At 49.9% G+C, this 15321-nt stretch overlaps 1 protein-coding gene and 1 non-coding gene across 2 annotated transcripts; both read right to left on the bottom strand.

The window, feature by feature from the left end:
• Positions 1-8649: 8649 nt before the first annotated feature.
• Positions 8650-8731, bottom strand: TRNAS-CGA (transfer RNA serine (anticodon CGA)). The gene has a single exon. It is a non-coding gene; the product is annotated as a tRNA-Ser (tRNA).
• A 3735-nt stretch (positions 8732-12466) lies between these two features.
• Positions 12467-13651, bottom strand: LOC149344545 (uncharacterized). Its single transcript, XM_089547265.1, has one exon. It carries the CDS (start codon positions 13649-13651, stop codon positions 12467-12469), a length of 1185 nt encoding a protein of 394 aa, XP_089403391.1.
• Between the last annotated feature and the right edge of the window lie 1670 nt (positions 13652-15321).

Below are 15321 nucleotides of genomic sequence, written 5' to 3'. Positions count from 1 at the left end.
GTTTCTTGGAGTGCTGGGAGGCTGTGAGTCGGTTGCGAGCAACAACGCGGGCAACGTCAGCTCGGGCTATGGCGTCACGGGCATATGAGCTGGCAGTGGCGACTGGAGGGAGCAGGCTGTCGAATGGAAGCAGAGGGTCACGGCCGTATAGAAGATAGAAGGGGGAGTAGCCGGAAGTGTTGTGACGTGACGAATTGTATGCAAATGTCACAAATGGCAGCGTGATGTCCCAGTCGCGGTGGTCATCAGACACGTACATAGACAGCATATCAGTCAATGTCCGGTTAAGGCGTTCGGTAAGCCCGTTCGTCTGTGGATGGTAGGCAGTCGTGAAAGAATGACGAACGTTGCACAACCGTAGGATCTCGTCGACTATACGCGCAAGAAAGCAACGGCCACGGTCGGTGAGCAGTTGGCGGGGAGCTCCATGGATGAGTATAACGTCGTTGAGGAGGAAAGCAGCGACATCGGTTGCACAACTGGTTGGTATTGCTCGTGTGACCGCGTAGCGTGTGGTGTAATCAGTGGCCACCGCAATCCATTTGTTCCCCGATGCGGAGAGCGGAAAAGGCCCTAGAAGGTCCAGACCCACGCGAGAAAATGGGTCTATGGGGATGTCGATCGGCTGCAGAAGTCCAGCTGGTAAAACTAATGGCTTTTTCCGGCGTTGACAGCGGTCACAAGCAGCCACGTATCGGCGGACTGTGCGGTAGAGGCCTGGCCAAAATAAGCGACGGCGCACACTGTCGTATATGCGAGAGACGCCTAGATGACCCGCTGTCTGAACGTCGTGAAGCTGTTCAAGGACGGCTTTGCGTAGGTGCTGAGGGACGACTAGTAGAAGGTCAGGGCCATCAGGTCGCATATTGTGCCGGTATAAGGTGCCGTCGCGGAGCACAAACAAACGAAGGGCAGGGTCATGGCGATCGGCGCAGAGGCGACTGATAATTTCGCGAAGCTGAGGGTCCTGGCGTTGCTCACGGTAAATGTTGGAAAAGTCAGAAATAGAGAGCACGAAATCGTCATTGTCACATTCAGGTTGGCTTGGCGGGTCGACTGGATGACGGGACAGGCAATCGGCGTCTCGATGCAACTGGCCAGACTTATAAACTACTGAAAAATTGTACTCCTGAAGGCGCAAGGCCCAACGTCCAAGGCGGCCAGTAGGGTCTTTGAGTGTAGAAAGCCAACACAAGGCGTGGTGGTCAGTGACTACTGTGAATGGCCGCCCATACAAGTAAGGGCGGAACTTCGTAATGGCCCAGACTAGGGCTAAGCACTCACGTTCAGTGATGGAATAATTTTGTTCGGCCTTAGAGAGGAGTCGGCTGGCATAGGCGATGACGCGAGGGGAGCCGAGCTGACGTTGTGCGAGAACGGCACCAATGCCATGACCACTTGCGTCGGTGCGTACTTCTGTGGGTGCTGATGGATTGAAGTGAGCCAACACAGGCGGACGGGTGAGGTGGGCAATAAGAGCGGCGAAGGCGGCCAAGTGTTCGTGGCCCCAGGAAAAGGAGACCTCTTTTTTCAGAAGCTGCGTGAGTGGACGGGAGAGTTCCGCGAAGTTTGGTACAAATCGCCGGAAGTATGAGCAAAGTCCGAGGAAGCTACGCACGTCGCTGCTAGATTTCGGTATAGGAAAACCACTTACAGCGCGAATTTTGTCGGGGTCCGGCTGGATGCCATGGGTGTTGACCAAATGTCCGAGGATCTTGAGTTCCCGGCGACCAAAGCTACACTTCTTGGAGTTCAACTGAAGGCCAGCTCGTCGGAAGACGCCAAGAATAGCCGAAAGACGATGGAGGTGGCCCTCAAAGGTTGATGATAATACGATGACATCATCGAGGTAGCACAGACATGTGGTCCATTTGAACCCGCGTAGTAAGGAGTCCATCATGCGCTCGAAGGTCGCAGGGGCATTACATAAGCCGAAAGGCATCACCTTGAATTGGTAGAGTCCATCCGGGGTGACAAAAGCCGTCTTCTCACGATCTCGTTCGTCAACAGAGATCTGCCAATATCCAGAACGGAGATCGATGGAGGAGAAGTAGTTGGCACCATGCAGGCAGTCGAGGGCGTCATCGATCCTAGGAAGAGGGTACACGTCTTTCTTTGTTATCTTGTTGAGGTGTCGATAATCTACGCAAAACCTCCAGCTGTTGTCTTTCTTTTTGACAAGTACTACCGGAGACGCCCAGGGGCTGCTCGACGGCTCAATAATGTTGCTGGCCAACATTTTGTCCACTTCTTCCTGAATGATATGGCGTTCTGAAAGAGCAACTCTGTAAGGCCGTCGGTGAACAGGGCGGGCATCTCCAGTATCTATGCGATGTGTGACGACGGACGTTTGGCCCAGGGATCCGTGACCGAAATCAAAAATGTCGCTGTACGACCGCAAACGGCTGGCAAGGGCACTGGCATATTCGGGACGCAGGTCAGAGGCAACCATGGCTGAGATGCGGTCCTCCGGACTATGTGACGAGGCAGGCTGTGCAGGTACCTCGGCGCGACGGTCGGACAGCACTGCAGAAATAGTAAATGTGGACAAAGGTGACAGCTCGGCAAGGTAAATGCCCTCCGGGAGAACTTGCGAGGACATGCTGAAGTTGAGTACGGGAATGTAGGTGAGGTTGTTCTCGACGTGTACAATGTTATGAGGTAGGGCGATGTTGTGTTGTAGAGTGACGTCGGTGATGGGGTTGACAACGTAGTCGCCGTCAGGAAGGGAGGGAAAAGGTGACATGGGCACGTATACTGCCGCCTCGGGAGGTAGACGAGTAAATGTACTGGAGCGGAGGCGAGGCTGGGAATGGTCAGCACTAGGGTCGTGAACACAATGGGGCAGGGCTAGGCGCAGAAGTCCGGAGGAACAGTCGATGAGAGCGGAATGGGCTGTTAAAAAGTCTAGGCCTAAAATGACGTCTTGAGGACAAGTAGTAAGGACGGCGAATAGCACAGGGACGTGGTGGCCGGCGATGCTAACGCGCGCAGTGCACATTCCGATGATGGTAGCAGTGTTTCCGTCAGCAACACGAACTGTAGAGGTGTTAGTGGGCGTAAGAACTTTTTTGAGGCGCTGGCGGAACGACGAACTAAGGACTGAAATATGGGCTCCAGTGTCAATGAGAGCGGGCACAGGGACTATCTACGAGGACATTGATCAGGTTGCGGCGTGGTGCGATGGTCGAGACACAGTTGGCTGTCCGGGTCGGTAACGCAGCGTCACGTCCGGGCACTGCGTCGCCTAGTTTCCCGAGTAGGGGTCTTGGTACGTTGGGGACAAGCTGCGGCGAGGAGTAGGTGATCGGGAACGGTGGGCTTGTGGCGATGGCGAACGGCTAGGACGACGGACTTGCTCAATGTTTTCGGCACGATGCTGTGCTGGGGTGACAGAAACGCGCCGCGGTGCATAATAGTCATGGCGGACAGGGCTGTAGTAGGGGTGAGAGAGGGGAGCCGGGCGGCTGCGACAATAGCGGGACGTATGGCCAGCCCGACAACAGACGAAGCAAATAGGCCTGTTGTCAGACGTGCGCCACTCCGCAGGATTGCGGGTGGTGTAGCGCGGTGTGTAGGGCGGTGTGTAGGGCGGTGTGTAGGGCGGGGTTGTCGTAGCAGCAGCAACCACTGGTATTGGCTGTGGTGCAGGGGGTGGCGTGGTAGGATTGCAAACGAGGCCCACATTCGCGAATTCTTGGCGGACAACAGCCTGTATCATAGATATTGTTGCCTCTGCAGGAGGTGTTGTAAGTGGAACAGGAGTCAAGGCCTCGATTTCCCTGCGGAGGATGGTAGTGAGGTTATTCTGACTTGAAGGCTGCTGCAAAGTGGGCAGATCGTCGCATGAGGATGTAGTCGCCGTGTTGGGAAGGCGCGCAAACCGATGGACGATGCGGCGCTGCTTCGCTTGTTCGAAACGGCGACACACTTGCAGGACTGAGTCCACCGTAGAGCAGTCTTTGCAGATAAGTATATTGAATGCGTCATCGGCGATACCCTTAAGTATATGGCCCACTTTGTCAGCTTCGGTCATGGAGGTGTTTACCTTTCGACACAGGGCGAGGACGTCCTGTATGTAGGCAAGGTAAGATTCGGTTGACGATTGAGCGCGAGTAGCCAGGTCGTTTTTGGCTGCGAGAGCTCGCCCAATTGGCTTGCCGAACAAGTCCTTAAGTTTTTGCTTGCAGACGACCCAAGTAGGCATCTCCTGTTCGTGGTTGGTAAACCAGGTCTTCGCAGTTCCCGCGAGATAAAAGATGATGTTTGCGAGCATTATGCTAGCATCCCAACGGTTATTCTTGCCGCACCTTTCGTATTCGTCGAGCCAATCTTCAACATCCGTCTTGTCTTCACCGTTAAAAATATGCGGATGGCGGATTTTGGTTAAGACCATGTGGGCAGCTGAAGTGTCCGGAGCGGGAGATGCGTCCTGGGAAGCCATGCTTACTGTGGCAGTCGGTGGTGTGAGTTCGGGGAGATGGCGTCCACTGCGCAAATCCAGGTTTCTGGCGCAGAAATACGAGGAGCTGTGGCCAGGGGGATCGAAAGCACCTCCACCAAGATGTTACGGGGTAGTTCCGCTTGGGATTGCAGAGAGCGGACACGGAAAACAGGGCTTTAAAACCACAGGCGTTTACTGCAGGCACAGGCCGACACTGCTCGACCGTCGTCTTGTTCACAAAAACTCAAGAGCTTCTTCTTCCTTCCTTCCTTATGCATGCACCGCCTAATGTAACAATATTGATCTGTTTATGGAGGATATGTACTGTTGCCATGATGCTCTTTCTGCGTTGCGTCTAATGTGTCGTGCTTTGGCTCTAGCCCTTTTGAAGGTGCGCAAGTTCCCTGCAGTGGGATATCTGCGAAGGTTGCCCCAAGCCTTGTTTTGCTGCTTTTTAGCTAATGTGCATTCATTTGACCACCAAACCTTATGTGTTTTTCGTGCAATTTCAGATGTTTGTGGGATTGCTTCTATTGCTGCAGATGTTAAGCATGTCAAAAATTTTTCATTTATTTCTTCTATCGTAAGGGTTTCGGCATATTCTTTTTCTAGTGTGGCCTTCGTTCTGAAAAGTGCCCAATCGGCGAGGTGAATTTTCCATCGCCGTGGCTTTGTAGAGAGGATGGATGTCGCTGATGTTAGCTTTAAAACCGTAGGTAAGTGATCACTTCCCCGAGGGTCGTCTAAAACATCCCAAATAAAATCATTAAAAACCGATGGTGATGCAAACGCTAAATCTAGGGAGGCCATTTTTCCAGAGCTGGGGCAGCAGTAAGTTGCTTTTCCCGTATTCATTAAACATATGTTATTTGAAAGAATAAAATCCTCGATGAGCTGACCCCTGGAATCAGTATGCTCACTTCCCCAGAATGAGGAGTGTGCGTTAAAATCCCCTATTATTACATATGGCTCTGGCAACTGTTCCAGAAGTTCTTCTAGGTCATGCATGGCTATTGTGTTGTGTGGTGGTATGTACACAGAGCATATTGTTATTGTTTTATGGCTAATGATGTTTACTGCGACCGCTTCTAAGTTTGTCTTTAATGCTATCTCTCTTGTAGGAACATCGCTTTGCGTAATGATAGCGACGCCTCCCGAGAGTCGGCTAGCTTGCACTCGGTCTTTCCGGAAAATATATTTTTTAAAGATGTTTGTGTGCTGTGGCCCAAGGTTCGTTTCTTGCAGGCACACAGCTGTAGGTGCCATTGTTTTGAGCATATCGGTTATGTCTGTGTAGTTTCTGTGTAGACCTCTACAGTTCCACTGTATTAGATACGCCATTGTGATAAGTTGGGGATTGGGGAAAGTTACTTATTCTCAGGAGCAGTGATTCGTGGTTTCCCTTTTTTCTCCAGGGAGTCTCGCCGCCGCGGTAGCGGTGGCGAACCAGGAGTTGTATCCATCGCCACTTTCGTGGCGCTGGATTTCCGCGGAGAGTCCGCGGATGCGTGTGTTTTAGATGTCAGCGGACTTTCGCTGACATCCATCTCCTCCACGGTGGACATGGAGGATGCTTCTTGTTTGCGATGGCCCGTGGCCTTCGCAGTTGTCTTTTTTGTTTGCACCACTGAACCAGGCTCTGCTCCAGGGGCAGAGTCTCTTGGGCCAGCAGTTGCCTTTTTAGAGGGGTGGGGCGACAGGTCCAGTTCAGCAGAGCTGTTCTGGGTGTCTGTCGCCGAGGATGCCGCTGCTGAAAGTGGGGCCTGAGGGCCTCCGGCGAGGATCGCGTGGTCTTCTCGCGAAAGTTTCAGCCCTGTGAACTGTGTCACCGACTTCTGTGGCGGGGACTTGGGTGTCGACACCAGGTCCACCGGATAGACCTGTGTGCCGACAGAAACTGAAGGCGGTGGCGGTCCCCGCGTCACCGCTTCAGAGTATGTCCCTTTCTGTTGGAAAGAGACGCGTTTTTTTGCCTCAAGGTAGGACAGGTTTTCTGTAGTCTTCAAAGTTATAATTTGTTTTTCTGTTTTCCAGACTGGGCACGACCTGGAGTACGCGCCATGTGCGCCATTGCAGTTGATGCATTTTGGTGTGCGTTCGCATCTTTCTTCTGTATGTGCATCTTCTGCGCATGTGACACAAGTTGGTTTACCGCGACAAGCCAACATGCTATGTCCAAAGCGCTGGCACTTGAAACATCGTCTCCGGTTCGGTATGTATGGGCGAACTTTACAATGAAGGTATGCGGCGTGGATTGAGTCAGGCATGCAGAGTTGTGGTATTGAAGGTTAAGACAATGTGTTTTGTCTTGATTTCTGCATTATTTCTCCGGATGGTTATTCGTCGGGCTGCTATTACTCCCTGTTCGGCTAGTTCTTCTTCCATTTCCGCATCGGTACTCTGTAGGAGTTCATATTCAGATATGACGCCCTTTGAGTGGTTCAAGGTGCGGTGCGGGGTTACCTGCATGCTCATTTCTCCAAGATTCTGTTATGACATCAGTTTGGTGCTCTGTTCTTTTGTGTTTATTTCTACAAGGAGGTCTCCGGTTCGTTGCTTTTTTGCTTTGTAGTCTTTGCCTACACAACTTTTTAGGGTGTTGGCGATGACAAATGCAGATAGGTTGGCTACCGGTACGTTAGTCTTTGAGTGAAGCATAAAAAACTTCGCAAACGTTTCTGACTTCTGTGGATTCAGTTTCTTCACATCGGTGCGACCCCTTTTCGGGGGCCGATAAGATTTTTTTGCAGATTTTTCCATACGGCATGTACTGACTAAGGGTTCCCAATACTTTGTCGCCTCTGATTCACCCTTATACACAGAGGAAGGTCCCGGGACTCCCCGCCTGGTAGACAGACGAGGAGCCCATCGGCCGAGGATTGACCACTTCCTCGACCGCCACTGTTCAAGGTTTCTTCCCTCCACCTTTCAACCTATGGCCACGGTACGGATGACAGCTTCGGTATGGGGGCTAAGGGTCCGTGGTGGCGCCAAGCACCAACACCTCGTAACACAAGGTGCCCTTGCGGGTCCATTGTATAAGGCCCTGTACATAGGTTGTGGAAGAACTACATCACACAAATCCTTGTACAACTTCTTCCTGTTAACAGAAGATAAATATTCATACGAAAATCGAACAGACAGGAATCGAACACTCGCGACAACCTCTCTAAAGTAACCAAAAATACGTCCCGAGAAACTTTCGGTTGAGACAACAAAGTCCGGCAGTGCATTTCCGAGCCTTAATTGGCACACAGTGCGCAAAAACGGATCACTTACATCGCGCACAAAACAAAATCTGCTTACAATCTGCCGCAGAAATAAGTGTCCCAGACTCAGGCCACCGTCCTTCACCCGCCTAAACAAATTGGTCCGGCTGCAGCGTTCCCAGTCCGCAGCCCACACAAAAACGGCAAAGATCCTGTGCAGTCTCTGTACGTTCATCCTTGCACAATGCAACACTTGCTAGTTAGTTAGTTATATGGGGTTTTATGGCGCATAAGCAACTATGGCTATCATGCGCCAAACACAAGGTTAGATGATGTTATGTCAAGTGTAAAGAGGTTACATTATAATAGACTTAAAACATGCGCTTTCTTTAAAAACTTACAAACAAGTGAAAACTCGACAAGTGTTTGCTCGCCTAAAAGCAATGCGGGATGAAATGGAATGTGTTCATTGTAAAATACCGTAAAAAAAGTTTTTCTAAGTTCTTCGAGATGCGAACAAGAAATTAAAATGTGATTTACTGTGAGCTCCTCACCACACATTTCACACAGAGGTTTGTCTTTTTTTGTTAATAAGAAGTTATGGGTGATGTGTGTGTGACCTATGCGTATACGACATAAAATTACTTCGATAAAACGCTCTTTATGGCGGCATGATTTTCATTCTTTTAAAATGGGCTTTATGGTATGCAGCTTGTTGTGTCCTTCATTTTCCCAAGAAGCTTGCCACTTGGCTCTTAGTTTGCTATGCACTAACTTCATGTAATCCCTAGGAGGCAAATTCACATGTTTTATTTCCATGGTTCTGGTTTGTGCAGCACACATGTTGCAACACTTGCATCACGTACCACAGCCTAGACATAAAACACAGATTACACACTGTGGCTCGGCCATGACTGCGACACGGAGGGCGCTCTCTCTCGTCATCTCCCTTTCAGCGATGCGAGAGGCGGCAAAATAAAATACAACACCCTTTCGCGCAGCCGACAGTATTCGAACCTGTGCGGGGACACCCCAATGGATTTCGAGTCCATCGCCTTAACCACTCGGCCACGGCTTCGTTTTTTCTTTATTTCCGAAAACGACACAACACAAAGGCTCATTTAAAATATCGCTTCTGCTGCACTTCAGCTGAAGCGAGTGAGGTTAAAATTTCTTCAGCTTGACCAAGTCATCCAGAAGTGTTACCAAATGAGGTGGGTCAGGTTGTTCCCGGAAACATTCCCGTAGGCAAACAGCACTTTCAATGAAGTTTTTACGTACACTGAGAATATTGATATCCGCGTGCCTTACTTGCATTCGCGTTTTCCACAAGCTGTGGAGGCCAAGGAGCATGAATAAGTCATAAGGTACATCTGCGTGATCCACTGGTAAAAACCGGATGCCATAAGGGTCCAGTGGGAGTTCTTTTTTAATAGTTCTCTGTAGGACGTCCCAATGAAATACTGCGTCCCAGCAACCTAAAAACACGTGTTCGGTAGTTTCTGGCTTCTTACATAACAAGCAGTCGGTTGTCCAAGGGACAAAGAGTCCTTTTTCATGAAGCCAAGTTTTTACGGGCAGTGTATTACTGTGCAACTTGAAAAAGAACGTTTTCACTGCCGGCCTAACTGGCATCTTCTTCACACGTTTTAAAATATCCTGCCCTGGGCCTCCACGGTAAGGCGCACGGTACACAGGTATCGGCATCATGGTGTCAACCAGGTCTCTGTACAGCTTTTTCTTGCATACATTGTACAAGTAGTCCGGGGAAAATCGAACTTCTAACAACTTGTAAGAGAGCACGACCTCACGCAAATATCCCGTCACAGCGCCACACATGCTTTCGTCGGACGACACTACGATTCTGGGGAGCAGTCCTTGCAGCCGTGCTTGCATCACAGTTCGCAAAAAGATGTCATTTTGGTCGCGCAGGATAATAAAGCGTGATACAACTTGTCGCAAAAACAAATGAACCAGTCCAACGCCTCCTTTTTTGACTGGAAGAAACAGGTTTGTTCGCCTGGTTTTCTCCCAGGTCGACGACCAAAGAAAAACAGCAAATACGCGGTGAATTTTTTGAATAGCGGTTCTCGATGCACAAAGCACATTCATTACATACCATATCTTCGAGATCAGAAACACATTGCAGACATAGGCGCGCGAAAAGATTGACAGCTGCCTTCCTTGCCACGCGTCCGCTTTCTCTCTCGCCCTTGACGTCTCTTCACTCCAGTGTGAGCTGTGATCGCGATAACAGTTCAGGGGCACAACGAGGTAGCGCGTTGGCAAGCGAGACCACTGCAGTCGTGAAAAAGAATTCGGTGTAACGTCCCAATCACCGTGCCAAAATCCAGAGCTTTTCTCCCAGTTGACCTCACATCCAGTCTGACCACATAACTTTTCAACAACTCTCTGAACTTCAAGAATGCTGTCTCTGTTCGTGCAAAAGGCTGCTATGTCGTCCGCGTATGCAAGGAGTTTGACATGCGCGGATTGCAGCTTGAAACCCGTGACATATCACTGTTGAGAATGGTCAGGCATAACGGCTCAAGGTACATTGCAAAAAGCAGCGGAGAGAGCGGGCACCCTTGCCTCACCGAAGAGCGGACAATGAGGCTGTCAGTAAGTTCGCCATTAACTATGATACGCGTCGTACAGTTTAGGTAGGCCATTTTCACCCCATCTACGATTACACTACCAAGGTTTGAATGCTCTAGGATGCTGAAAAGAATGTCGTGCGAAACGCGATCGAACGCTTTTGCCAAGTCTAGCTGTTTCATAGCAACCTGACTTCCAAGCGCATCAACACATTCCAGTACTGTTCTTGCCACATGTATATTTGTGGCTATGCTGCGTCCTCTGATGCCACAGGTCTGGTGTGGCCCAACTAACTTGTCGATTACGCTCTGTAGCCTTTTTGATAGAACCTTCATGTATACCTTGTAATCGACGTTGGTAAGACTGATAGGTCTATAGGAACCTACCAACACTCGTTTTTCTATGTCATCAGAGTTGGGAATAAGTACAATGTGTGAAGTAGTGAACGACGTCGGGACCTTTTTTCGATCATAGGCTTCAGTTATGACATTCAATAAAAAGTGAGCAGCTTGGTTTTTAAAGTATTTATAGAAGGCAGCATTCAGCCCATCTGGCCCAGGAGATTTCCCAGATGGAAGGTCATCTATTGCCGTCTCAATCTCTTCCAAAGTAATAGGCAGCTCAAGACGCTCCTTAACATCGTCCTCTAGAGTTGGCATCAGTCGTAAAAAATTCTCTTCAAATCCTTCAGTGCGCTCGCGCTCATTACTAAGAAGGTCAGAAAAGTGCTCCGTAATAGCACGCTGAATACCTCTAGAGTCGTTTATAATGTTCCCCTCGTGTCTTATTTGCCTGATTTCCTTCTGGCAAGCGTAGCGCTTTTCATCTGATAGCGCTCGCTTCGTAGGTGCTTCGCCTGCCCATAATCTATCGTTCCTTGAGCGTACAACCGCCGCTCTGTACCTGTCAAAATCGATTCATTCGATCTGACATTTGATTTATTTTATTTGTTTAGTGAAAAAACCTGGCTTACTATTTTCCATGCTCAAGAGGCACTCGAGCTGTCCGTTAAGTTCTTTTTCTCTTTCCTTCCGTTGATACTGAATTACGCTACTCCTTTCTATTGCTTTAATCTTCACTCGTTCTTTGAAACTTTCCCATTCGACTGACACGCTGTCTACAGGCGCAGCTAGCGCACTGTCAAAGTCTTTTGTAATTTCCTGGACAAATTCTTCGTCATCTAAAAGATTTTTGTTCAGCTTCCACAGATGCCAGTTAAAGCGTAATTCTCTTTCTTTCATTCCAAAAGTCGCACTCACAAGGCAGTGATCACTAAACGATACTGGTTTTACGGCGTATACAGTGCAGAGCGGCACGATATCAACCGATACATACAACCTATCCAATCTTGCATGACTATCGCGCTGAAAATGCGTGTATTCAGGCAGGGTTCCGGCTGAAAGCATATCTCCAATGTCTTCCAAAGAATAGTCGTGCACGAAGGCATTCAATAGTTCGGCACTTTTGTCCTTCACTGGCCTACACTTTACGCGGTCAGAAGCAGCACACACACAGTTGAAGGCTCCCATTACGATCAAAACTTTGTCTCAACTCAATTAAGGCTCAATGGAAGAAAAAAACACCTGACGATCACTTTCAACATTGGGGGCATAAACGCAAACTGCGCGCCAAAATAAATTTGAAAACGAAAAATCGACAACCAAGAGACGAACACTTTCACATGCAAGTACAGACTCTACACTTATACCTAGTGTATTACGAATAAAAAGAAGGCATCCACCTGATGCACCGACAGAGTGACACACACACACACATCGAAGTTTGCGCGGAAAGATGACACCATACGGTCGGTCTGGTCTTGAGAGTCTATCTTTGACTCTTGCACAGCTGTTAAGTCTAGGTCATTATCAAGCATCAAGCGATTAAGTTGACATTGCCGCCTTCGTGCTCCCAGCCCTCTGACATTCAAAGTTGCGACACGCAATGGGGCTTCTAGTTTAATAGCCATGCGATTAATTAAAACAATGCAATCTGCCCCATATGGCGCCTACCTCCTCAGTCGTGCGTGTGACTCTCCTTATTCCGCTGCGTTTGCACGCATGTGCGGCCTCCCAACGATGCGTCTGGAGGCACTATAAGCCCATTCCCCGCAGCAGCTTCCATAATCCGCGCACACAAACGCAGAGTTCCAGGTGACAGCACACTACGTCGGACGACGCACAACCAACACTCCCGCCAACGAAACACAACACAACTACGGAGGAGGTTTTTCCGCCTGCCGTGTCGCAGCCTCAACGTTCGGGCGCAGCTTGAAGGACGGACGTTGGGTCCCCGTTGTTTTTGATGGTGGCTCGTCGCTGCCAGCTCCGGCCTGCGGCTTGTCGCCGACGCTTTCCTCGTGGGACCGTTTCGCAGCGGTTAAGACAGCCACATCATCGCTGACTTCCATGGTGTCGGCGTTGCACGACTCCACGCTGCCTGGGGCTTGGAGAGTTTGTGGTGGCGTGTCCACCGTTCTATCACCTCCACCTTGCTGGGGCTCCTGCTCTACTTGTGGAGTAGTCGCTGCGGTGACGGACGCCGTCTTCTTTACGATAGGCGTCAACGTAGGCCCATCTTTTCTCGCTGGTTGCCCCGTTGTTTTCGCAGCCTCTTCCGCGTCCGCCTCATCTATCAGGTGCTCCGAAGCATCTTCACTGCTTCCAGGACCGGCGATGCTCGCGTAAGAACGGGAGCACTGACTGTCTTCGTGGCCAAAACGTCGGCAGGTTCCGCACCGCGGGACCTTACACTCCCGGCGAATGTGCCCCGTACTTCGGCAACGAAGACACAACGGAGGCCTTCCCGGAACCACGACGAGGGCCAACTCACCACCGACATTCAGTTGGTGCGGCAAGTCGTCAAGTTTGACGCCAGCTTTCAACTTCAGCGTGACAATCCTGGTGGTAGAGCCCTTCTCTGACACGCCGTGCACGCGCCAGCGCTCCCGGGTAACTTCGGACACCTTTCCATACGGCGCAAGCGCGACCCGCACGTCCTCGTCCGGCACGCAATGCAGCAGCCAGTGAAGCTTGAGGCGCACATCTTGGTTTGCCGGGTCAATCACCAGGCACCGGCGTTTCTTCACAAGCAGCTCACCGACGCCTGCAATCTTCTTCGCTGCATCCGCATCCTTCAATGTGATGGCCCAAACGTGGCTCATGCGATACGCCCCCAAGGCGATAACGTCTGGGAGCAGTGAATGCTGAGCCAACGCTTCACGGAAATGTTCCACCCGGTACGGGCGGGCACTAATATCCGCGTGCAAAAAAACTGTATTTAAAACAAAACGCCCTGTTGGGAGACTTGGCAGTACAACCTGATAGTCGTTTTCCTGTTCGATAGCCCTGTTACCGCGGCCAGACATACCCGCTGAAGCCGCTCCTGCGGAGCCCTGCATCCTGCGTCCGTTCACTGGCGTGGCCGGAAACAGAATCAACCACTCGGCCACGACTGTTTTTTTTTTCTTTCATGGTATTTATTTACATGGTTTTGTACACAAAGCATATATATACATATGTGTGTGTGTATACACACACACAAAAACAACTATTTACAGAGCACCTAGGTAGGCGCTACGTGGCAGAAACATAATAGTAACATATTATAACTAAAAGGCCGGTAAGGATAAACAGCGCATCAGCGCATCAGGAGAGGAAACCAGTCCGGTAAGAAGTCCAATTTTTGTAAATGTCCGTTACCTGCAGCAACATTCGGCTAAAGTGAATTCTGGGCGAAACACGACTGCGACACGGAGGGCGCTCTCTCTCGTCATCTCCCTTTCAACGAAGCGAGAGGAGGCAAAATAAAATACAACACCGTTTCGCGCAGTCGACAGGATTCGAACCTGCTCGGGGACACCGCAATGGATTTTAAGTCCATCGCCGTAAGCACTCGGCCATGACAGCAATTTTTTTTTCTTTATTGCCGGTAAACATTACATGCACAGGAATAAATATCGCTAGCCAAACTTTAGCTGAGGCGACGGATTAAAACATTTTTATGTCGATCAATTTGTCCATAACCGCCACCCGGTCCGGTGGCTGAGGTTGACTCCGGAAAACATCTCTCAGAGAGGCTACACTTTCTATAAAGTTTTCCCTGGCTGGTCGCACATTTGCGTCTGCGTGCCTAGCCGCCATCCTCGTTTTCCAGATGCTGTGGAGGCCCAGTAGCATAAACATGTCGTATGGCACTCCGTCACTTTCTATAGGTAGGAACCGGATGCCATAAGGAGTAACAGGTAGTTCTTTCTTTAAAGTTCTTTGCAAGATATCCCAGTGGAAAACCGGGTCCCAGCAGTAGATAAACACATGATCGATGGCCTCGGGTTTTTTGCACAATTTGCAGTCGACGTTCCATGGTACGAAAATGCCTTTATCGTTTAGCCATATTTTCACCGGAAGGGTACCAGAGTGTAGTTTAAAGAAAAAGGATTTGACGTTCGGTCTCACCGGCATCTTCTTATCTTGATTTAGCACATCTTTGCCTGGGCCTCCGCCGTAAAAGGATCGGTATAAGGGTACAGGTATAAAGATATCTAGTAAATCCTTGTACAATTTTTTCCTGGATACAGAAGTCAGATACTCTCTCGAAAAATGAGAGCTCAAAATGTGAAAGGCAGCCACAACTTCACGTAAAAAACCAATTACAGCACGATTCGTGGCTGGGAAACTGGATACAGCAAATTCCGGTAACACATTTCCTAAGCGCACCTGCAACATTGTGCGCAACAGAGCCACGCAACAGGTTTGACCACGTAAAAACAAAAATTTTGAGACAACTTGTTTCAGAAACAAATTGGAAAGTCCAAGGCCACCCCTTTTGACCGGAAGGAACAGATTAGCTCAAGAGAGAGAGAAAAAACTTTATTGTACAAGGAATTTGGTGCACGACCCCACTGCATTCAAGTGTTTATGTTCCTAAGGTCCATAACACTGGCAGCCCGGCCGGTGGCGATGGTCTGCACGGCCGGGTCCTCCGAGCGCAGCAGGGTCTCCAAGTCCTCCCAGGTTTTGAGGTTCTCTAGGTCCCGCGGGGGAGGGTCCGCCGGACAGAGGGAAAGGATGT

This window comes from Amblyomma mixtum, chromosome 5, assembly GCF_055824585.1.
Source record: "Amblyomma mixtum isolate Tamu chromosome 5, ASM5582458v1, whole genome shotgun sequence".
Lineage (NCBI taxonomy): Eukaryota > Metazoa > Arthropoda > Arachnida > Ixodida > Ixodidae > Amblyomma > Amblyomma mixtum.
Note: the sequence above shows the minus strand (reverse complement) of the source record. Positions and strands in the feature narration are given on the sequence as shown.

Bases quoted from the DNA above. Each gene is read 5' to 3' on its own strand.
- LOC149344545 (XM_089547265.1), bottom strand. From the start codon at position 13,651: ATGCAGGGCTCCGCAGGAGCGGCTTCAGCGGGTATGTCTGGCCGCGGT.